Here is a 25552-nt window from a genome sequence, read left to right on the forward strand (position 1 = left end):
CTTCTCCCTGCACTACCCCTTCTCTGGAGCTTGAACAAGGTCCTCCCAAGGAGAGTTCAGCCCCTCAGTGAAGCAGACAGCAGCTGTCCTTGAAGAAAGTAGATCCTGGCATTAGGAAAACAAAACAAACCAAAACAAAAAACACCCCAGAAAACAAACACCTGAGTGTCTGTTCACAGGCCCTTTTATAGTAATGCTTCAGGTCTTGTTTCTAAGGCCAGACAAGCTTAGGCTGCATAAAGCCCCAGTAGGTATCTGACCCCCAAGCTCCCCCTCATTCTTCCCCCTCAACCATAGCCCACTGGGCAGGGCTGGAGACCTTCCTGGGGTCCTTTTAAGAGGAGTATCTGGGCCTTGGATGCTGACTGATATCTTTCTCCACTTCTCCTTTTTTTCATTTGCCTCCTCCACCCACTTCTCAAGCAGCTGATTGCTGTGGTTCCTTTTCATGTTGAACAAAGGAGACTACAGCAATCTTGAAACCGAGCTGGGGACCTCAGGGCATTGACCGAGAGTAACCCCAGTGGCTCCTGCCGAGGGCTTCCCTCCTCCTCCTTCATGCCACTGCCCTCCCTCTTCCCCCTCCTCCTTCCTCTTCTCTTTTTGCCTCCCCTCCTCTGCTCTGCTACCAGGGTAAGGACTGGCCTGTGCTTCTGGCAGGCTGGAGAGAAGCAGAAGGAACACTAAGTGTCTGGGAAAGCCTCTCTTGGGTGCAAGGCCTCTCCTGGCCACACCCTCTACCTGCCTGTGAGTGAGCATCTTCCTCCCTTGGTCAGAGGCCTGGCCCAGAGGGAGTGGGAAGAAGCTGAGATTCCCACTCTTCCCCCCACCACCCCCGCAGACACACAGGTCACTTGTTTTATTCTTTAGACTCCAGACTCCTGATTTTTTTTCTCTTTTCCTTTGTCCCTCCTCACTGCACCCAAAATGAAGCTCTTGGAAAATGGATAGCTGCCCTTTGCTTCTTAAGGCAAAACCAAGGAGGCTGAGCTCAGGCACTCAAGTATTTTGGTCCATATTGAAGAGAGAGTGGCGGGAAAGTGCTCTTGGGATTTTCCTGGATACTTACTTTCAGTCTTCCCGCTGGCAGCCTGCCCGATGTCTTATGTTCTATGACAGCGTTCATATCTTCCCAGTGACCAATATAAATACTTGGTGCTTCTCAGCCTTTTCCCACTGAAAGAGTACTTTCACATTCTTGACTTGGTTTTCACAACAATCTTTGAATACTATTTTCCCCATTTTACATCCAAGGAAACCAAGGCCCAGAGAGATTAAGAAAAGGGAAAAGTGAGGTTCATGGTTACACAGTTAGGAAGTGGTAGAGCTGTATCTGCTGCCGATTTTGTTTTACTCCAAGTGTACTTTTCAATACCATAGATAAGAAGACTTCAGCGATTATCTTCTCCAACCCATGCATTTTACAGATGAGAATATTGAGGTCCATGTTAACTCACTGGCAAAGTGCAGTAGCTGAGTGTCTGCCCTTCCCACTTGCCTTGAATGATTGTCCCAACCTGGTCTTTCTTACTGGTTATATTACACCTATGCCCATCCTTGTCGTGGCTCTGCACACAGGAATAGTCCTGTGAGTTCTTTGTAAAATGCTGGATTTATTCATTCTTCTATAAAATTCTTAATAGAGAAATCAGTCTGTTTCAACCCTTTTACGTTATAGACAGCATAAGCAGCAAGAATTCAATAACTCTGTCTGACTCAAGAATTCAGGAGGGCAGATATAGAACACACACATATCTATGCACACACACACGGACACATGCAGGCATATATCCGTGATCACAAATTCAACATCCTGATTTAGTTGGCAAAATCACCATTCTGTTTTTAATCTGTTCTGAAAGCATGTGTTTTAGGGTCAAATTAGCAAGAAGCTTATGGGATCAGTCACTCCTGGAAATGATGATGATCTTAGCTATCCTTTACTGAGTACTTTACTTGATGCCAGGCATTATACTGAACCTCAGGTGATGTAGCTGAGAAACTCTGGAGTTACCTTGACCTGGTTTGTTTCATATTCAGCCCTGCTTCACCTTTACCCTACCACTGCAAGCTGAATTTACTCCTCCACATTTGGCCATTTCCCAGATCACATCAGTTCATTATTTTATTTATTCATTCACTCATGTATTCAGTATTTACTGGGTGCCTTTTCTGAGTCAGGCACTAATGGGCTCTGGACTTACAAAGTCCTGGCCCTCCAGGTATTTCTGTTCTTCTGGGGAGATAGATGTGTACACAGACAACTGCAGTTGAGCTTTGTGGTGTTTGAGGGAAACACAGGATACTCCTGGGGCACAGAGGAGAGCCTCCTAGCCCAGCCAGTGTTGGGGAGGTCAGCGCGGGTTTCCTGGATGGGATGACTCATGGCTAAGTCATGAAGAAGGGGTAGGAGTTAGCCAAGCTAAGCGGGAAAGGGCTATGTCAGACATCTGGATTTCTTTATGTTCTTGGCTTCTCCACGCATCTTGCAGCCAGCTGCCATAATGGAGAAGACTGAGACCAGCAGGTACAACCCATTCTACTCTGGTCTCACACCATGTCCCTTCTTCTTCCTTCTTTCTTTCCATTCCCTGAACCTTAGGTTTTGCTTGTTCATTTAGTTAATTCATTCAGAAACATTTATTGAGAGCCTAGTTTGTGCACAGCACCATGACTACAGGATGTCTTGCTACCTGTCATCATTGTGGCCCTTACCCTCTCTTCACCAGCCATAGTGCCTAGAGATTTTTGACTTTTTGTCCTTTTCCAGAACTGGACTTCAGTCTTGTTTTCTCCAAGAAGCAGTTGCAGATAAACCTTGTTTTGGTCAGACACTTTCATTAACTGCCTTCTTCTGGCTTTTTCATCCCTCTTTCTACTTCTTCTGTTGATTTGCCTCTTCATCTCCTTTATCAGCCCTAAACGTTCCTTGAAGGCAGGGAGTGTCCTCATGTTTGCCCTGTACTTCATTGTGACTCACTGATAAAGTTGAGTGAAAGAACTTTTTTAATAACAAAATTATTACCATTTATTGAGTGGGTACCATGTGCCGGTTGCTTACTGTTCATGCGTTACATGTAAGAATATCTCTAATCCTCCTGTCTTTGAAAGGTAGACACTGCTATCTTCATAGGTAATACTGGTAATTTCATAGGTAAGATAACTTGGGTTCAGGAAGTCAAAGAGACTTTCTAAAAAGCCACACAGATAATAATCAGCAGAATCCATAATCAAACTTAAGTTTTTCTGGTCTCACACCTCGAATTTGTTCACCACACCATTGTTTCTCAAATTTGGTAGCAGTTACGCAGGAAGTTTTAAGGAATTCCGAGGCCTGGGTGTTACCCCAGTGGTTCTGATTAGTTGTTTGGGAAAGTGGCCTAAGCATTAGTTTTTGTTTTTTCACAGTGGTCAGGCAAGTCTAATGAGCAGCCAAGGTTGAGAACTAGTACACCGCACCACACTGCCGTATTGTGTCCACATGGGTTGCAGTTGGTGGTGGTAGTATGTGTTTTAAGCCACGTGTGCATATATCCATGTGATCAGACCGCAGGTTTTTTGTAGTCAGGGTTCTTTGGCCCTCTCTGCTGTTTCCCCACCCAGCGATCCCACCACACCATGCACATGCACTGCCAAGGGTTGTTGACTGTTTAATCAGCCTCTTGGTTCTTGCGTCTTGTCCAGGGGATTCACTGATAAGCAGTTGGAGTTTGATCACATCCAGCTGTTCTCCTCCTCAGAGCCTGCTGACGTAACAGAGGAGTCTTATAAACACACTGAGCACACTTGCTGATTGCCAGAATGTTGCTGCATGACCTGGACCCATTGCAAGTGTGGCCTGGGCCGGCCTCCCACACTTCTACAGCCCTGCTCTATGAGGGCGGTGGGGCTGCTCTGAAGTTGCCTAGCACATGACTAGGTGCTGCTTCAGGGGGAATTTGTAGCCTACCTAGTAAATGAGGTTCACCTTATATGCATATTCTGTTCTGTCAGAGGCTCAGAGAGGTGATTTTTTACCCTCATCTTACAAGTAAGGCAACTGAGGCAAAGCTAAGTAAAATAACCTGGCAAGTAAGTGTATACAGAAGCCAGGTTTTCTGAATCCCAGTATAGTATCTTTTCCATTATTCCAAAATGGTCAGTCTGGCTTTTCACATCAGGCATCAGCTGAAGCCACCAGTTTTTATACCTTCCTTCCTGTTTACCCAAACTTAGGGGCACTGGGATACCTTAGATGTCACTTTCTGTCATTGGGAGTATAGCTCTAGAGACTAGGGCTCCTGTTTACGTCCAGAGAATGGCTCAGAGATCATCCTGACACGCCCAGGCTCTTCCTGGACCAATCAGATGAATGGAAATCTCCTGAGATACCACTCAGACACTTCTGGACTCTTCCCAGCCCCAGTCTCATCCCCTAGATTTTATTATCCTGCCGTCATCAACTGAGCAGTAATTCTGTACTGGGCCCTGATCTGGGCACTGGGGATACGGAGATAAAACAAATATTCTATGTTCCAAAGGCAGTCTAGTAGGCACCACGTGCAAGTAAAGTATGGTCCCCAGATTCCCTTCATGATAAAATGTAGATTTGTAGGCCCTACTCTAGACTATTTCAGAATCTCTGGAGACTAGCCTGGAAACCCTGGTGGCATAGTGGTTAAGTGCTAAGGCTTTTTAACGGAAGGGTCGGCATTTCGAATCCACTAGGTACTCCTTGGAAACTCCTAGGGGGCAGTTCTACTCTGTCCTGTAGGGTCACTATGAGTTGGAATAGTCTCGACGGCAACAGATTTGGGTTTTGGTTTGGTTTGGAGAGTGGCCCAGGAAACTGCATTTTAGCATGCTTCCTAAGTGAATCTTAGGTGCTCTGAGGTTTGACGACTGTGGAAGTGAGCCAGTTGGCAGCAGTATGATGTCATAGGTGATGGGGAGCACCATTTCTGAGGAGGGAAACTAACGGGGCCTAGGAACACTTTCTTGAGGGTTATCATGAGGAACAACTAGGAGCTAGTCAAATGAGGTACAACCATTGAATCATTTCTCTAGGGAGGGGAATCATGCTTTATTTCTCCTTTGTATAATGCTTATTACTCAAGTTTGCCTCAGGCAGAACATACCTGGATCACACAGCACTGATGAGAACCTGGGTGGGTTCTAGGGACCCTCCTCCCGTTGATGTCTGTACATGACCACCTAGCTCCCAGATGAACTCATGGACTCCTGGCCTCTTTAAGCCTCACACAGTAGCCCCTTTTCAGATCAAACCTTTATTTCTCTTTGGGGAAATGATTTGGGTTTGTAAGGTTTGCCCCCTAGAGGTTGTTTAGTGGCTCAGTCTGGAGGCTGCAGCTCTACAGATGATGACTGCTCAGGAGAGAGGCATAAAGGGGACTCCTCCCGCCATGTGGCCATCATGGGCTGCTATTTATTGCAAAGAAATTGGGTCATTAGTAGGGTGAGAAGATGTGGATAGTCAAATGAAATAGGACAAGGAAAATAATAACGTTTCAGAGTCAGAGGGACCCCTGCAGAGCATCTGGTCAGAAACCCCTCGCTTTAGAGGTTAAAAAAAATTGAGATTCAGAGGATGATGTGAAAAACCAAAGCAATACCCCCACGCAGAGCCTCCAACTCTGGGGATTAGAACTTGGGTTTTTGGACCGGTGCTTTTTCTGCTTCACCACACTGCCTCAGAGCATGTTTTTTTTTAATGGGTTGGAGAACTTAGTATTTAAAGGGATTCTGTAAGAAATCCTTTAGCAATCCAGTCATTTAGTGGGATTGATTTTTTAATATATGCTTATGCGTTCTCTTGAGACGCAGCAGGTCTGGGCTTTGGGTCTCTGTATTGTCTACGTTTTGGAACTACAACGAGACCACGTCTGTGAACGTGCTTTGATAGGCTTAACGCTCTACGCCAGTGGCTCTCACAGTGTGGTCCCCAGGCCAAGTGCATCAGCATCAACTGGGAGTGTGTTAGAAACGCAGATTTTAGGGCCCCACACCAGGTGTACTGAATCCGAAATCCTGGGGCTGAGCCCTCCAGATGATTCTGACGTACTGCCGTTTGAGAACCACTGTTGTGTATCAGGAGGGAATCAGTCACGGAGGCCTCCAGTTTTAGCCACGTGAGATGGCACTGGGGAGACAGGAGCAGTGGCAGCAGTGTCACAAACCTCAGGTGGGGTAGGCGAGATCATTGAAAAGATCTGGCTTCCTGCTTGAAAAGCAAGGAAAGGCTGCGAGTGCATGTGTGTGTACAGTATCGTTGCACCACTTGAGTCTAGGAGCTCACGCTGAGTGCGACTCAACACATTTTCAGAAAGCAATCTTTTCATGCCTCTCCTGATAGGCGAAGCCCTCCGAACCTCATTTCTCTGTGTGCTGAAGCCAGAAGCTTGTGGGCATCAATTGGCTTAAAACGAGGCAATCGATAACATGATTTTTTTCTCCACCTGCGCCATCCTGCCGACTTTTTCTAGTTACTTATTAAATGAAAATAAAACATGATTCCTTGATAGGTTTGACGCTTCAGGACTTCCTTGTGGACAATGAAACCTTCTCTGGATTCCTGCATCACAACCTCTCTCTGCCAAGGCCGACTGTGGACAAGATGATGGGGGCTGATGTCAGACTCCACAAGGTAAGCGCCACCTCGGGCTGCCTCAGTGGGGCTGATGGCAATTCCATTCTTCGAGTGCATGGGGAGAAACAAATAAAGCCTTGTCTTTGCAATGGTGGAAAAGGAGGTAGTTGGGTCAAATTCAGCCTCACCTAATTTACTTCTTTGCTCAGACTGGCATTGCCCAACCATTCAGAGTGTGGAATGTACAACCTGGCGTCGTGGGCCAGCTGGTTGAAATATAACTGATTTCCTGCCTGTTAATTGGTATTTGTGATGATTTTATCTTAAAACAGTCACCTTACGTTAAATTTTCATGTTTTTCTAGAATTTCACAATTTTGGAGACAATAACTGAAGATGATTGATCAGGAGTGGATGCGTCTTAAGATCTAGGACAGGGGATTTAAAAAAAAGCTTAATGCTTCTTTTAAAGATGGACCAAAAAATACTTAAGGAGAATTTTTTTTTTTTTTTAATTTTTGAAACTAGGAAGTAATACTAGTGTTCATATAGAATTCTAACTTCCAATTCTTAGATAACTTCCTCTGGCATCATTAGCTATCCCACAGCGCATGTGCAGTAGGTAGCAGACGCAGATTGCGTGGTTATGGATGTCCAGAGAAGCTTCTCAAGTTTCTTCTCTGGCAGAAAGGAGAACTGCTCCCTGACCCTCTGTCATGTCTGCGTGCTAGCTTGTCCTCATAATAAGCAGAAGTAGAAATGTTTATGCTTGAAAATAAGGCCTTTGCTTCACATGATCTAGAATTTTTAAAATTAGAAAAATGTGCTTATTGCTTGCCCTTGTGAAACTAGGAGAAGTATGCCTTGTGTTTACCAGTTGTGTGGCTATGAGATGGGCCAAGAGCAGCAGGCTTTGGAAATAGTTGCATTTAACATGATTCCAAAAGCCCCCTGACAATTTTATTTCTGTTACACTTGATCAGTTTAAAATAAGGAGCATCCTAAGTATGGAGGTGATTCTTGATGGCAGTTAAGTTTCTCTGTTGTCAGTGTTCTTAAACATAAACACTGAAGGTAGGCTGATTGCCTGGCAACAAGGACTAGAGAGAGAAAGGAGTCAAACTAAAGTACGTTTGAGTTTCTGGCAGTAGATGAAAATGTGATGGAAATCATAGCAGGCCAAATGCTGTGCAGTTTTAGGAAGCTGCACATGGATCTTGAGAGGCCTTTGGTCCATCCGTCATATTAGGTTATGTCACAATCAGGTCAAGCTGCACTAATTTAGCCAGGGACATAGTAATGGAATAATAAAGAATCTGCATCATTCATTCTTTTATTCAACAAATACTGTCTGTAATGTTCCGGCAACTTTGGGTACAAAGTGAGCAAGATTAGCAAGGCCCTGCCTCTTACTGAACTTGCTGCCTAATGGACAGTAAGGACAGTGTATGGAGAAACACAGTTTGTGTAAGCCCAGAAGGGCCAATTAAGTAAACAAAGGATGACCAAGGAGAGACTTTCTAGGGGCCTGGTTCAATGAAGAGGTAACGATTTAGAATTGGCTCATCAATGAAATAAGAGAACTGGCTTTCTAGCACCTGGCTCTGGGGCGAGTGAGATGAAAACTTCCAAATTCTGAAATTACTTGAAATAGTTCTTGTGTATTGGTTAAATATCAACACCACAGTTAAATAGTATATTTTTTTTTCATAGTTTAGCCCAATCTCAGTTTAAGATATCGTAAGTTCCACTATAATGAGGGTGCTTTTTCTCTAATAAAAATTGTTCTAAGAGTTCAGTTGCTGGATTCCTATTAGGTGAATCATGTGTCCCATTTTATCGAAAAAGAGTTGGATTCAGGATTTCCCTCTGCAGGAGGGACAAGAGCTAGAGAGTTGACCAAACACAATATCCAGATTTGAAATGTCCTGCCAGATGGTGCCTTGTTCAGTAAAGGGACTGCATGCATTGGATTCTCATTGTGGTATCCATTTTAAGATCTTCAAAGGTGTACTGGTGTGAAGATCCCCAAAAGGCTTTGAGGACACAGCTTCCCGTGTTTGTAATCCAGTTTTGCTTGTCCGTCTTTTCTTTAAATGCTTTCAGGTATTTTTGCATGGGTACCAGTTACATTTGACCAACCTGTGCAATGGATCAAAATTAGGAGAAGTGATTCAACTAGGTGACCAAGAAGTTTCCAAGCTTTGCAACCTGCCAAGGGAGAAACTAGATGCTGCAGAGCAAGTACTTCGTTCCAACATGGACATCCTGAAGCCCATCCTGGTAGGTAGATTTACTATGTGGAGAAGCTTCAAGCACTAATGTGTTTGGAATGTGAAGTTTTTCCTTGGACAACATGACTTTGTTTTTGTAGTGTTGGGCTGGCTGGAAGATTGTAATATAATTTAGTTCAATGATTTTCTAACTGTTCTTTTCAAATTTTTAGGTGTGACTCTGAGTCTAAGCCTAAGCTCCCTTGTGCTTGTTTCAGTCAGAGAAGACCTGAAGTTTTTTTTTTTTTTGTGTGTGTGTGTGTGTTTTCTATATCTCAATTACAAGTAAGGTTTCTTTTGGAGAAGGAGTTACCCTAATTAAAAAAAAAAGGCTCAAGACCATGAATGGGAAAAAAGCCCATCAGGAAAAGAGACACTGTGGACTGCCACAGTACAAAAACTCTGTAATTGAATGGGAGCTCACCCGGTAATTAGCTTAATCAATGACAGAAAAGCATTCAAAGAAAAAAAAGTCCCAACAAAAGTTTGATCAGCCTAGGAAGCAATAGTTTAGGGAAGCAAACCATGAGACTAGACATTTCTTCTTAACCAAAGAATGTAGATGAGCCTGAGCATTTTGTTCACTGGAGTGTCGTGTATAGTTGCAGAACAGGTGTATTTCTCTGGATTTTCTGAGAACCCTGGTGAAATGGCTCCAGATGGCCCTCCAACATCATCATTTAACATTTAGTATTCTGGTTTTCTGTTCACCAGATAGTTCTCTGATTTGCCAGTAGGTTCCCTTAAAACCAGGAAGATAAAAAGCCTTGGAGGAAAGGTGTGCCTGGAAAAAGATGTTCCCAGTTGTAATCAAAGGAATTGGAATCCTCAGGAACTTTACGTAACATAATTTCCTTACAGAGAGACTAAAACCCATTGCTGTCAAGTCGATTCTGACTCATAGCGACCCTATAGGATGCAGTAGAGCTGCCCCATACGGTTTCCAAGGAGTGCCTGGTGGATTCGAACTGCCACCGTTTTGGTTAGCAACCGTAGCTCCTAACCACTATGCTATCAGGGTCCAGTTTCTGGACCCTGTGACTGGATCATACCCTAGAATGTGATCTTAGTTTTATACTCTTGATAAATTTTATAATCCAAAACCATGGTGGTGTGGTGGTTAAGTGCTACGGCTGCTAACCAAAGGGTCGGCAGTTCAAATCCGCCAGGCACTCCTTGGAAACTTTATGGGGCAGTTCTACTCTGTCCTATAGGGTCGGTATGAGTTGGGATCGACTCAACGGCACTGGGTTGCACTGGGTTATACTCTTGGTTGACCATGAAGAAGTTTTCAGTCCTGCTTGACTCTCTGATACTGCAGTTTTGCAGCGTCTGTCTGAGGTGAAGGCGGCAGTAATACCATCTGTATGAGTTCTTAGATGCTATCAGGGCAATTTCATGGTGAACGTGGCCTTGCGTGTGTGAAGGGCTTAGGCATAACCTTAAGATCTGCTTTTTAGAATTATTCCAGAAAGTATTTTCTGTTTTAATTAAAAAAAAAAAAAGAGTGCTTTTTCAGTGACCTGTGAGTGTATCAGTTCATGTTTCTACATTATAATTTCAAGTAATACTTGCCTATTGCTTCCATGGGCATTGATTGTGGATCCAAGTAAAATGAAATCCTTGACAACCTCAGTCTTTTCTCTGTTTATCATGATGTTGCTTATTGGTCCAGCTGCAAGGATTTTTGTTTTCTTTATGCTGAGCTGTAATCGATACTGAAGGCTATAGTCTTCAGTCTTCATCAGTAAGTGCTTCAAGACCTCTTTGCTTCAACAAGCAATGTTGTGTCTTCAGCATATCACAGGTTGTTAATGATTCTTTCTGCAATCCTGATGCCACATTCTTCTTCATGTAGCCCACTTTCTTGGATTATTTTGCTCAGCATACAGTTTGAATAAGTATGGTGAAAGGATACAACCCTGACACACATCTTCCCTGACTTTAAACCATGCAGTATCCCCTTATTCTGTTCGAATGACTGCTTCTCGGCCTATGTACAGGTTCCTCATGGGCACAATTAAGTGTTCTGGAATTCCCATTCTTTGGAACGCTATCCGTAATTTGTTATGATCCACACAGTTGAATGCCTTTGCATAGTCAATAAAACACAGGTAAACATCTTTTTGGTAGTCTCTGCTTTCAGCCATGTCTTAGTTATCTAGTGCTGCTACAACGGAAATACCACAAGTGGATGGTTTTAACAAAGAGAAATTTATTTTCTCACAGTAAAGTAGGCTAAAAAAAAATTTCCCTTGAGTTGATTCTGACTCACAGTGACTCTATAGGACAGAATAGAACTGCCCCACAGAGTTTCCACCGAGCACCTGGTGGATTCAAACTGTCGACCTCTTGGTTATCAGCCGTAGCACTTAACCACTACACCACCAGGGTTTCCTAAAGTAGGCTAGAAGTCCAAATTTAGGGCATCAGCTCCAGGGAAAGACTTTCTCTCTCGGTCAGCTCTGGAGGAAGATCCTTGTCATCAATCTTTCCCTGGTAAAGGAGCTTCTCAGCACAGGGACCCCAGGCCCAAAGGACCCACTCTGCTCCCGGTGCTGTTTTCTTGATGGTGTGATGTCTCATGCCTCTCTGCTCGCTTCTCTCTTTTTTATCTCAAAAGAGATTGGCTTAAGACACTAATCTTGTAGATTCCATCAGCATAACTGCCACTAATCCATCTCATTACATTATAGTGATAGGATTTACAACACATAGGGAAATCACATCAGATGACAAAATGGTAGGCAATCATACAATATTGGGAATCATGACCTAGCCAGGCTGACAGATATTTTTGGGGGACACAATTCAGACCATGACAAGCTAATATCTGTCTGACATCAACAGTGATATCCCTTATACCACATCCTCTTCGGAATCCTGTTTGAGCTTCTGGCTGTTACCTGTCAATGTACTGCTGTGCAACTGCTTTTGAATGATCTCTAGCAAAATTTTACTTGTGTGTGATATTAATGAGATTGTTTGATAATTTCCGCATTCTGTTGGATCACCTTTCTTTGGAATATGTACAAATACGTTTCTCTTCCAGTTGGTTGGCCAGGTGGTTGTCCTCCAAATTTCTTGGCATAGACGTGAGAGCATTTCCAGTGGTGCAACCATTTGTTGCAACATCTCAATTGGTATTCCGTCAATTCCTGGAGCCTTGTTTTTCACCAGTGCCTTCAGTGCAGCTTGGACTTCTTTTTTCAGCACCATTGGTTCTTGATCATACGCTGCCTCCTGAAATGGCTGAATGTAAACCAAGTCTTTTTGGTACAGTGACCCTGTGTGTTCCTTCCATCTTCTTTTGATGCGTCCTTCAGTATTTTGCCCATGGAATCCTTCAGTATTGCAGTTTGAGGCTTGAATTTTTTCTTCAGTTCTTTCAGCTTGAAAAATGCCCAGTGTGTTCTTCCCTTTCAGTTTTCCAACTCCAGGTCTTTACACACTTCATTAGAATACTTTGTCTTCTAGAGCCACCCTTTGAAATCTTCCGTTCAGCTCTCTTCATCATTTCTTCCTTTCACTTTAGCTACATTCAACAGCAAGCGTCAGTCTCTTCTGACATCCATTTTGGTCTTTTCTTTCTTTCCTGTCTTTTCAATGACCTCTTGCTTCCTTCATGTATAATATCCTTGATGTCATTCCACAACTTGTCTGGTCTTTGGTCATTAGTGTTCAGTGCATCAAATCTACTAAGCTGGTCTCTAAATTCAGGTGAGATACACTGAAGGTTGTACTTTGGTTCTCATGGACTTGTTATAATTTTTTTCAGTTTCAACTTGAACTTACATATGAGCAATTGATGGTCTGTTCTGCAGTCGGCCCCTGGCCTTGTTCTGACTGATGATATTGAGCTTTTCCATCATCTCTTTCCACAGATGTAGTCAATTTGGTTCCTGTGTATTCCATCTGGTGAGGTCCCCGTGTATAGTTGCTGTTTTGTTGTTGAAAAAAGGTATTTGCAATGAAAAAGTCATTGGTCTTGCAAAATTTTATCATGTGATCTCTAGCATCATTTCTATTACCAAGGCCATATTTTTCCAACCACTGTTCCCTCTTCTTTATTTCCAGCTTTCACATTCCAATCATCAGTAATTATCAGTGTATCTTGATTGCACGTTTGATTAATTTCCGACTACGGAAGTTGGTAAAAATCAATTTTTTCATCTTTGGTATTTGTGGTTGGTATGTAAATTTGAATAATAATCATATTAACTGGTCATCATTGTAGGTGTATGGATATAATCCTATCACAGTGTTGTACTTTAGGATGGATCTTGAAATGTCCTTTTTGAAGATGAATGTAACGTCATTCCTCTTCAATTCATTATTCCAGCATAGTAGATCGTATGATTGTACGATTCAAAATGGCCAATCCCCTGCTACTTGGTTGAAATTCCAACATATCTGACGGTAGATGGGTGTGACATGTGACATCATTGCACATGGGCAGTTGATTGTGCCAAGAACTGCAACAGGAACAGCAACATTGTGGGGAGGGAAACTGTCAATATGCGTTTCTGTACCAAATGGTAGGTTTTTAAGAGAGACATGTTTTGAAATGTTCTCCTCATTATTTTGGTGTGGGTGTTTCCCCATTTTTCAGCAAAGGGTATCCTGACTCTTTCTCTTGGATCTCCTTCAGTCTCTTGATGATCTTTGGACAACAACATTTTGTCCTCATGGAAGAAATTGTGGCAGAGTGGAAAGGGCATGGGTTTGGGGTCAGCTGGATCTGGGTTCAAGTTCTGCCTCAGGATTTTATTAGCTGCGTGACCTTGGATAAATTATTAAGCCTCTGTAAGCCTCAGGATCCTATTCTTTTACATACAGAGAATATATTCTACCCTATGTTATGAGGAGTATTGATCATGTATATGAAGATTCTCAATAAATAATAGTAATAATTTAATTGATATGAGTAATACAAATTATATGCTGAAAACCATTACTTAACAAGATAGAAATTTTCTTCTGGAGATCAACGTTAGGAATCAAAAGTCATACCAAACAAAGTCGTCCTGGAGAACATTTCAATAAAACATTACATTTTTTGTTCAAATATTGCCAGGGCCTCTTACCCTGTAGTTTCTTATTTATATCTATGCCTCAATCCATAACTTGCATGAAAATTAACACCGGATGTCAGAATGTTATTGCTTCTTTAAAGATCTCTGGGATTAATAGTGCTCTCCATTAGACTTTCTGTTTTTCAATTAAAAAACTTATTCATTCATTGAATAATATTTACCATATTTTAATGCAAATAACAAGTGCCTTCTACATTTGTTTGCGAGCTACACCCTCCCCCCTGCGAGGTATTTTCATAAGCGCCACTATGCCAATTTTTTTTAACATGTTGATGTAAAAAAATTAGGATAGTATGCTTTTGAAAATACCTCACAGGGAGAGGGCGTGTTTGGCAAACATAGAAGGTTCATATTATTTTCGTAAAATACAGTATTGAGTGCTTATTGTGTATCAGCTATGTTCTAGGAACTAGATTCAACTGAAGGCCTCAATTAGATCAGTGGAAGGATAGGTTGATAGATGAAATACTATCTCTTGGGAAAAAAACTTGATTATGAAGGGAGACTCATGTTATTTAGTGTTCACAGTACTTACGTTGTTGAAATAATAACCTCTAGCAGGAGCCTAGGGCCATTTGGCAGTGACCTTTAATGTCTCACTGCTCAGCAGGGTGATTTGGCTGAACTGGGTGGCTGGGCAGGTGGACTTGCCTTCACTGTCCCTGCAGGTTCTTCCTGAAGCGGCACATACCCTCTCAGAGAGAGGAGGGAAGTCTGTGGGGTATCTCTGCTGTTTTGTATTGCAGAATTTAGTCGTCGTAGTAGATGGCACATTTTGTCTAGAGGAATTATCTTGTTTCTGTCTTGAAGGTCCCCCCTGGTTATATTAGTTTTCTATTGCTGCTGTAGCAAATTACCACATGTTTAGCATCTTAAAACAGTACAAATTTATTATCTCACAATTCTGTAGATCAGAAGTCTGGATGCAGTGTTGCTCAGTGGAGTCCACCTTAAAATCAAGGTGTTGGCAGGGCTGTGTTCTTTTCTGAAGGTTCTGAAGATGAATCCATTTCCAAAGTTATTCAGATTGTTAGCTGAACCCAGTTCCTTGTGGTTATAGTACTGAGGTCCCTCTTTCTTGCTGGCTGTCAGCTAAGGGCTGATCTTTGTTCCTAGAGGCTGCCCACATTCCTTTCAGACTTCTCCTCTGGCTCCTCTATAGCAACTGCAGGTCAGATCCTTCTCAAGATTCAAATCTCTCCAACTGTAACTTCTGGACAAATCTCTCCAGCTTTTCCTTCTGCCATAGCTCTCTGTTTCCAGCCGGAGAAGTTCTCTGGTTTTAAGAGCTCATGTGAATAGATTGGGTCCATTTGGATAATCCAGGATAATCTCCCTATTTTAAGGTCTGTATGTGTTTGCTATGAGTTGGAATTGACTCAACAGCAATGAGTTTGTTTGTTTGTTAAACTTTAAATCACAACTGCAAAGTACCTTTTTCTGTGTAAAGCACCATATTCCCAAATTCCAGGGATTAAGGCATGGACATCTTGGGGAGGGACATTATGTCTACCACAACTATCTTTTGATTGGAAGGTGTATTTCATATGTCTTTGAAGTGTTTCCTCAGTGTCCTTGGCTCTTATTGGTCCCTCTTCAGTTCTTATGTCTTTCTTGGTTATTTTCTGAGAGTATGACTGTATAAGAAAAACTACCCATCAGGGTTTTTAATGTGCAAACCAAAGACAGCAGTGACTTTAGAAGGAGAGTTTTTGTGAACCAGCCTTATCTCTGGACCATGGTACTAAAGGAAGGCATGAGACATTCAGTCAACAAAACCAACAAATATTTGCTGTATGCCTGCTTTGTACCAGACATTGTTCTGGGCACTGAAAAGTCAGCCATGACCAAGGTAGATAGGATGTACATGGAGCTTTCATTTCACCAGGCACTGACTGAGAACAAACTTTAAGGTTGAGATTGGGAATTTGAGGGATTCCTAGCAGGCTCTAGGTCCTAAAGCAAGGGCTGTCCTCCCATCCCGGTTTCACTGACCACCTCTCAACCACCTCCTGACAGCAATCTTTGCCAAAATGGGGCACTGTGAACCATCATGGAACGTGGGGTTGGGGTTAGCTAGACTCAAGCTCTAGTTTGGCTCACCAGTGTCTTATCCTTGAGGTGGGAAGGCCAGGCATACAGATGTATCTCCATTTTAGTAACAACTTGGATACTGCTCAGCCATGTAGCTAGATTGTCTTGACCTCTGTTGATACCTTCAGCCTAAAAGGGAAAGTTCTGTTTCTGGGGAACAAAGAGCTCTGTTCACATGTTTTCTGATGCGTGCGGCACATTCCCGTAGAGGCAGAACTCAGTTCATGAGACCAGGGGGAGGTGAGGGTGCCCTGATGTTCCCAGAACACCAGTGATCTCACAGCTGGGCTGTGTATTGATTGAAGGAGCAAATGGACTAGGAATGAACAAAGTCATCCTTGTGGTGTAAATTGTTGGAAGAGACGACTGCTTCTGGGTGGTGGTAGTCTTTGTATCTGGTATATGGCTCACTTGTTTTCAGTTTGAATTGAAACACATTAATCCTAGCCCTGAGCCTGATTGTCTGCGTCTAGGCAAAGTAAAGTAGAGATTTGAGTCTACTTTATGAAGGTGTTTAAGGGAAGTTTGAAATGTCCCAATGAACACTTTGTAACATACATTCACAGGAGGAAAACAAAATTGTGTATTATATTGAAAATACTATTCAAATGTATGTATACCCATGTCATTCTTTATTTAGTAGTAGAGTCCATGAAAAAATTTTTTTTTAATTGAAGAGAGTTTTCAATATTTTAATTTCACAGATGTTTTGTCTTCTGTTTTTTTTTTTCAGCTGTGACCTCTAATGCATTAGTAATATTCTCTCCCAGTCTTTGTTTTGTGTAGTAATAAATTATACATAAACACATTCATTCATTCATTCATTCAATGTTTATTGAGCCCTGACCTGTGCCATGCACTGGGCCAGGGAGGCAGGAGTGAGCAAGGTACAGATCTCTTCAAATTTCCATCCTGGGACGGGAAGGACAGACCACAAAAGGGGCAGGTGTTGCACAGAGTGAGAGCTGCTCTGCTGAGTGCTGTGAGGCCCCAAGTGGGGCCTCTGAACCAGCCTTTGAGGATCAGGAAAGAAGCATTCTCTAAGGTAGGACCTAAAGAATAGAGGCTAGCCAGGTAAAGAATGGAGAGAAGAATGTTCCCGGCAGAGGATGTGCCATCCACGGGTCTAGAGGTGAGAGAGAAGAGAACATTTAAGGGACCAGCACATGATGAACTAGTTCAGAGTGGAGGGAATATAGCTATGGGAAGACTAATGAGGAAGGGATGGTCAGGCTTGACTCTGCAGAGGTGGGTGAAGGTCAGATGAGGAAGACCGTCTTGACCATGTTAGGATACTGGGCCTCGTCCTCAGGGCAAGGGGAGCCATTGAAAGGCTCCAGGGAGCAAGCGACTTTGTGAGGTGAATGCAGATGTAGCTGCAGTATTCCTTTGAAGGTTTTTACTTGGAACTGTGTGGATCTGAATGCCTTTGAAGGCCTTGGAAACAGGACTCACACCGTTCTTTATCTCTCCCTCCTAAAGTATTCTCTTTTTCTCTTGCTTTTTCTCCCACAGACATTTATAGAGTACCTAGTTATCAATGTGGAGTCTTGGTGGCACAGTGGTTAAAAGCTTGGCTGCTAACCAAAAGGTGCGCAGTTCGAATCCACCAGCTGCTCCTTGGAAATCCTATGGGGCAGTTCTACTGTGTACTATAGGGTCACTATGGGTCGGAATCGACTCAGTGCCAACAGGTTTTAGATATTATGTGGACTCCTTGGGTAGTGTAAATGGTTAATGTGCTTGGCTGCTAACTGCAAGGTTAGAAGTTGGAGTTCACCCAGAGGTGCCTTGGAAGAAAGGCCTGGGGATCTACGTCCAAAAAATCAGCCATTGAAAACCCTATGGAGCACAGCTTCATTCTGACACACATGGGGTCACAATGAATTGGACTCAGCTTGACAGTAACTGGCTTTTAGTATTATGTGCCAGGAACTGTATAAGGCACTGAGGCAAAATAAAATACCGGCTCAAAAATTAAGACCCAACTGACTTTCTAGTTACTGCCTTTTTATTTCTCAGTCTTCTATAATTTAAATATTACGCTAGTGAGGATAAAAGAATATATTAGGTCAATTGTTGGACCCAGGAAGGATGGGGCACAATGATCTTTGTCATTCTGGGGCCATTGCCCCAAAGTGGATGCTTTTAGGAAATGTTGCTATGTTGTGATTAACACGTTTTGCAAAATTGGGTGGGAGCATTTGAGTAATACAATAAGCATTTGTGTATTTTTCCTCTAATGATATTACAGTATTTAGTTATGATCTAAAAATACTGAATAATGCATGAATTCCAGTTAGCTTAACATAGAAAGTTCAGTCCTTCACTAAAGGTTTTATCTTAACCTCTTTTTTTTCTCCCTTTTTTTCATTTCATACCAGAAAATCATTTACTGTCTGTGGCTATGAGTTCATAGCCAAGAGAATTTTTTTTTTGGTCAGGAAAAATAGTAGTAGGAATTCCAAGTTGAAGGTTGTTTACTGAAACTCTTTGGAAATAAGCTTTGGCAAGCTTTGTATGCGTTTGTCAAGTTAATATGAGCAAGAGACCACAGTTAGTCGGTGCAGGCACGGGATTCTCAGCCTTCATTTTGTGACCTAGTTTCAAGGCATGAGTTATTTCCTGGGGTTAATTTTATTCAAGAAAGTTAGACATCCTTTAGCTCTGATATGTACTTGTGCTGACATATATTCTTTCCTTCCTTCATTCCGTCTCAGTCTCCCTCCTTCTTTCTTCTCTTGTCCTTTTTTGAATTTTAAAAAATGATAGGATAGCACAAACATACCTAAAAAGTACAGAGAATAGCATGAAGAACACTCATGTACGATCATTCATCATGTTGCCATACTTGCTTCAGGGTTTTGGTTTTTTTTCCTCAAGAAGTTAAAAATTATAGATATAGGTAATACCACCTGAACATCCACATCTCAAGGCATAACCACTATCCTGAAGTTGCATTTTTTTTACTTTTATATCATATATGCTTATATTTTGTTGTAAAGTATTGGTTTGTATGTGTTCACTTTGTATAAATATGCACATTGATCTGCAGCTTGTCTTTTTCACTCAACATTTTGTCTTTATGATTTATCGATGTTGCTGTACGTAGCCTCTGCATCGTTTTAACTGAAATATAATTCCATTTTTATAGTAATTCTGAATAATCCATTCTTCTAGTCCTTAACTTGTTATTATTGTTTTTCTTTTTTCCCCAGATTGTTTACAGTATCTTTAGATATACAGTTCTCACTTTAAAAGTTGGATTCATTTTTCTGTTTTGGTTTGAGCTTTTTATATTTTGTTTATGAAATCCTCCCCTACCCTGAGTTCATAAGAACGTTTTTTCATATTCTGTAAATTCCCATTTTTACGTCTAGCTCTTTACTCTACCAAGAATGTATTTTTGTGTAGTGGTATGAGATGGGGGATTTATGATTTCTTCATATATGAATAACCAGTTGTCCTAGCAACAGTTATCGAATAGCCCACCTTTTCCCTACCAATTTGTACTGTTACATTTGTGCGTTTGCATCTGTCACTTTTCTGTATTTTAGACTATCCAAGCACAGAAAAGTAAAGTGAAGTTTTGAGCAAAATATATGGATAATTTGGTTTTAAATTTGATGCTGAATTTGGATTATGTGTGTGTGTTTTTTAAACTGAGCTATCAACCACACTTGCATGTGTAATTCCAACCACACGCCTTTGAAAATGGTAATTTGTTTGTGTCGACTCCTAGTTGCCAATACTGCTAATGAAAACAGAGCATTTCATCTTAAACAGTGTACAAAAGTACCCTAAAAATGGCATTAACTGTTGTCCCTTGTTACTTATGGGTGTGTTTAGCCAATGTTTTGTTAGAGACCAAAAACAAAATCACACAAACAAAAGCATAGACTATGACAACAAAGTCCTATAATAAGATTGATATTATATTGGTGTTTGTATATGTAATGGTCTGATGTCCATAATAAATGTCACGAGTCCTTATGTTTGTGTCCATAATAAACTACATTCATGGGTTAAACAATCATGCAGTAGGCCTTGCTGTGTGCATGGAGTTTTGCTGAATTGTGTAGCTTTTAAAATAAGAAGAATAAGCTTGCCCCAAAGTTAAGACATTTAAATAATAATAAAAAAAAAAAACCTGAAGAAAAAATCATTGCGTGTAGCTATGAGTCGGAATCGACTCGACGGCAGTGGGTTTGGTTTTTGGTTTTATGAAGATTTAAATACATTCTGATGGAGAAAATATATTCTAAGAACAACATGAATTGATTTGTACTCTTCGTGGGAAAGAGCTGGTAATGGGGACAATGGAGCAGTGTTAGGTCTGGAGCTTTTAGACACTTCTTTTGCCCTTGGTGACTGTATACATAATTGGTATGATATACCTGGCTTCCCATGCTTTTGGCACCGTCTTACATCCTGCTCAGGGGAAGGTGAACTTACTGGCCTCTCTTCACTGCATCAGAATGCAAAGCAGACAGTATTGCATGGACCAAATGTGGAATATACAAACAGCCACATGTGTGCAAGGAATACTATGAAGACGCATGCACCGTGTCCAAGTGCTGTGTCTCAGTGGTTCTCAAATTTCAGTGTGTGAAAGAGCCACTCTTAGCTTCTGATTCACTGGGCTGGGAATCTCCACCACAGGTGGTTCTGATGCAGGCTCTCCAAAGACAATGTTGATTAGTAAAATCTTAACATTTGCAGGCCTCTTGTGATTCTAGTCATAATCAAGTGTAACTTGAATTTTTATTTAATATTTATACCATTTTATCAATTGTTTCCTTTTAATAGACTCACTTTTTTGTGTGTAAGAAAATTTAATTAGAAAGGAAACTCCATCACTGCTATAAAAATAAAATCAATATCACTTGCTATAAATAGAAGGTACACAAATATATTAAGATAAAGATGTGTGTGCATATATATACCTATTCATATATATAGCTATATCTGCTTCTTTTTGTGTGCGTATGTCTGTCTGTCTGTATATATATATATATATATATGTGCACACACACACTGTGTATAGTTCAGCCACTTAACACTATCTTTTCTTTCAAACTCTGGCCAACACTAAGTAAAAGAAAAGGGTTATAGATGCAAGAGAGGTGTTCTGTCTTCTAGCCTTCAGGAATTAGAGTGTCCTAACGCTGCAGCGAGGAGTATTTATAATTTCAGAAATACCACATTGGAGTGTGGCCGATGTGCTGTGACATGACAGCTCTAGCTCTCTGTGTCACAGAGGAAGGACACTCCATTAGGGGAAAGAGTTCACTGAGAGCTAACCAAGAAGAAGAAGGGAGGATGTATATTTTTTCAAGAACTGGGCAACCCTGTTTGCAGATGAGAGCCCTTCAGTTTTGTCAGCGGACTTTCGAGGAAGACGAGAGGCAGGGGAGGAAATTGTTTATCATCATGAGGACTTTGTGCTAGGCACTGTGCAAGATGCTTTGTACATGTTCTTTAATTTATTCTCCATGGAAACCTTGTGCTACGTGCCTTGGAATTCTTAACTGTCTCATATAGTTGAGAAAATGGAGGAATGGGGGAACTTGAGTAATCTTCCCAGAAGTAGCCACCCCAGGTCTCCATGACCAGAGAAAGGGATAGAGTGACAAGAATCATAAAAATCTTATTTCTATTCACACTTTATAAAATAAATGATCAAATTTTAATTTTAAACAATTTACATTAATTTGGCATTTACTATTTTGTCCTGGTTTGTTTTATTTGCTATGCAATCCTGAACATATATCTTCTTGTGGGCCTCATGGTAAGCACAGAAACATTTTTTAACCTGCTATATCTTCTGATTAAGACCTCTCAGTTCGTGCAGGTTTTACTTACTGTAAGTTCTCTATAGGTTTAACTTCTCGTTTGGAACCTGTAGTTACAAAATGAATCTGAAGAGAAAAAGTACAAAACCAAAACATTCCACCTGTCCACCCGTTTTTACTCATGAAAAACTCTCCACATAAGGCAGTCCAGCACTATCTGTGATCCGTATCATAGAGCTCTACCTGAATGTAGCGTTTAAAGAAAACCCTCGTTCCGTCAGAGGACTGTGAGTGGAATTCTGGGATTCTGCTGGTGTGCCGCTCTAGGAGGAGCTGAGGAATCAGGCTGGATGAGTTCTTTCATAGAACCTTTAGATATTGGCTCAGAAATGTTCATTACGGGATTATGTTTGGATATTAGGATGATCGTGGTGATTCTAACTGTGTCTTCTGGATTTGAAATTCTTTTTTTTAAAAAAGAGAAACATCTCAGACTGCTATTCTTCAGAGGTGATAGTGAGTTCCATCCACTTCCAGCAGCCATAAGGTTTATTTTCCATGTACTCATTATAATTTCATAGCAATCTCTGATACAAGAGAAATGTCAAAGTAGCTGGGCCTTCTGTAGACTTCAGGGGTGTTTGAAACTGAGTAAGACAGTGACTGTAGAAACCCCAGAGAAAGTTAGATTTTTCCCTGAAGCATCCCCCCCCTCCCCGGCCATTTAACAAATAAGAACAATGCTACTGACTGTATGTTTTTTCTCTTTGGAAGCCTGGAAACTCAGAAACAAATTTGAGGCTCAGCTATAGTCACTCTGGCCTCATAGTCTGTATATTGTTCTTTTTTCTTTTTTAGCTTAGACTTTCTGTTCCAATTAATCTTTTCCTTGGGCCTAATTAATTATTTTCTTATGTTTGTATAATTAGGTGGCATATAACAGCAACTGAATATATAAATTAGAAGAGATAAAAATTTGACTAAAACCAGGACATGTACATAAGTGATATATATTAAATTTCCACTATTAGAAACAGTGCTGACTTGTACAGAGTGAGAGAGAGAGAATTCCTTTCCCCCCTGTTTTTGGCAGCTTTAAACTTTAATTTTGCTTCTTATGAACCATCACCGACTTGTTCCTGAAAGTCAATCCCATGTTGCCTGTCTTGCAGAGTCAAAGACAAAGTTGAAAATTTGTGGTCAGCATTGCGGTGGAACACACACAGGCACACACTCTCTCTCTCCACGAGATATTTTTATCTATTGCATATTAACTAGGTTTAAATACGTATTTGTATGTAGATTTAAGAGCAATCATCCAAGTACTAGTAATTCTTACTTGAAGAAAACAACATAAAAACACACAGAATAATTGTAGTGTCTTTTCTTTTGGTTAGGTTTCTTATTTTTTAAACTCAAGACTGAATGGTTTTAATTACTGTGTTTATTTTCAACAGAGGTTTTAGGTTTATGTTTGAACTCAGAAACAAAAGTATCTTTTTTCATTACAGGCGGGCCTAAACTCCACATCTCCGTTCCTGAGCAAGGAGCTGGCTGAAGCCACAAAAACGTTGCTGGATAGCCTTGGGACCCTGGCCCAAGAGGTAAGTTGCGTCTTTCAGGCACCAGAAGGCAGACCACCCACCATCACTTTCTTCATCTCTGAGTTTGGCTAAGTCAGCCAGCTGACCATTTGGACACCAAAGAAGCAGTTGTATTCGCAAGGTCCTCTTGGTTTGAATATCATATAAGATGTAAAATCAGTTTTACAAGTATAAGTGATCTTTAAAATTTATCTGGTTTGATTTCCTTACTTTACAGACGAGGCAACTGAGACCCACAGATGTCTCAGAGTTAATTAGTTAGTGGCTAAAGGCTTGGGTATCTAGTCTAGAACTTTCTCCCATTGTTTCTTTCTGTCACTAGGTAATGACACGTTTGTAAAGACAAGAATCCCCTACCCACCCACCCCACGTGCTGTTTTTGTCTTGCCAGCATCTTCTTCATATTTCTTCTTCAGTAGTGAGGCCAGAGAGCCATTTTACCAAAACATTTGCTGACAATAGGGAGTAACATGGTACCTGTAATCATCTTTCCCCTGCAAACATCTAGCTTCTGAGGTTCAGCCTTGGGAATAGAGTCTCCTGATGAACATTGAATTTGCCTTTCAGACCCATGTGTTGGCAATTGTATCAGAATAATCTTTGTGGTAGGATCAGAGGGCCTGTAGGTGCTTGTAAAAGCAGTTAACTTTTCCTTTGCCTCCCAGCCAGCTTGTGGTCTGCCTTTCTGACTCCCAGCCTTGTTTCAAATTAGACTTGGAAATCAGCAACTGTCTGGAATCCCCAGTGTGTAAGGAGCAGAGCCAGGGGGCAGTGGTCAGAAAAAATGCAAGCTTCAATGTACAGGACATCTGATAGGAATAACTTGTGGGAGAATTTTTCTCGGACTCGGTCCAGTCTTAGTTTTAGTTCCTTCTCTAATGTACCCCAGTTTTTGGTACTTGTATCAGTTTTTCAAATATAAAAATTAACTTTATGTTTTCTGAGGATAAAGGTATTGCATGTTCATTATGGAAAGTACAGAACATTTGAAAAATACAGTAAGCACAAAGATTAAACACTCTTGGCACTTCAGTGCATTTCTTTCTGGAATCTTCTCTTCTTTAAATTCTGTTCATGTGTCTTTGACAAGAGGCTTGGCTTTCTGGTCTCTTGTCAGTAGGAGAAGCCCTCTTCCAGCCTGCTGTTTCTGACTCTCATTTTGAATGCTGGTGGCCTTGTACCAGGAGGAGAAGTTGGGTCAACTGGGGTTCTTCCAGGAAACAGAAACTGTGACTGCAGGTCAATAGCTGTCTTCCTTGAGTGGAAACCCTCAGCATTTGTGTTAGCTGAAATGAATATGCCCCTGTACTACCTAGCAGGTCCCTTCCCAGCCTCCCTCCCTCTCTTTCTTTTCTGGCCTTAGAGAAAGGAAAGCAGGGACTGTAACAGAGGAGGCTGCATGTAAACTCAGGGTCTGATTACATCTGTTTCCTCGTCCATCACGGCCTGCCTTTTGTCTGGGGTGAAAAAAACAATGGAAAGCATGTGACAGTCGCCTTGCTGATGTGGTGGAAACTTGCCAACTGAGCAATATACATTTTCCTTGGCAGTTGCTTCCTTGTGCTCTGCTTGTACAAGGAAGCAACCCGTCCAGGGCAAGCAAGGACCACCCGCTCCTCTCAGTAGAACAACCCCCAGTTGTTTTGCCCACGAGTCACCCATTGTCTAACTTGCTGTTTCTCTGGTCAGTGTTTGGAAACAGTTGGTTGTTTTGACCAAAGCACAGGCTTTTGAAAAGAAAAGGAAGTAACGTCTTCTGAGAGGCTAGTCTGGTTCAGGCAGTTTCGCCCAATTTCCCTGTATAGTCCATATGGCAAATGAGAGGTGAGTGTTATTGTGCCCATTTTATAGATGGCACCAAGGCTCAGAAAAATTAAGCAGTTTGCCTACAATCACCCAGGACTGTTGGATGCCAAAGCCTATGTTCCTGCTGTCACAGCCCACTTTTTGTGAGATGAACTCTCATGGTAACTGGAACGGAAAAGAGAGCCTTCTAAGAAAGAAATTATGAATTAACAGGGCCTGGCAATGGAGTAGAGAGGTGGACTGAGTTGGCACGAGCTTCGTGGCTGCGTGACAGAATAGAAGAGCCTGGAGAGATAGGG

General features: G+C 41.6%; 1 protein-coding gene across 3 annotated transcripts in view; it reads left to right on the forward strand.

Annotated features, from left to right (window-relative positions):
- Positions 1–25552, forward strand: part of ABCA1 (ATP binding cassette subfamily A member 1) — a 140234-nt gene that overhangs the window by 52367 nt on the left and 62315 nt on the right. For all 3 annotated transcript variants that reach the window (XM_023545081.2, XM_003407821.4, XM_064291643.1), the window contains exons 6-8: positions 6522–6643; positions 8692–8868; positions 23355–23447. In XM_023545081.2, coding sequence (XP_023400849.1) covers positions 6522–6643; positions 8692–8868; positions 23355–23447 — 392 coding nt within the window. The remainder of the gene's footprint in view (positions 1–6521; positions 6644–8691; positions 8869–23354; positions 23448–25552) is intronic.

This window comes from Loxodonta africana, chromosome 9, assembly GCF_030014295.1.
Source record: "Loxodonta africana isolate mLoxAfr1 chromosome 9, mLoxAfr1.hap2, whole genome shotgun sequence".
NCBI lineage: Eukaryota > Metazoa > Chordata > Mammalia > Proboscidea > Elephantidae > Loxodonta > Loxodonta africana.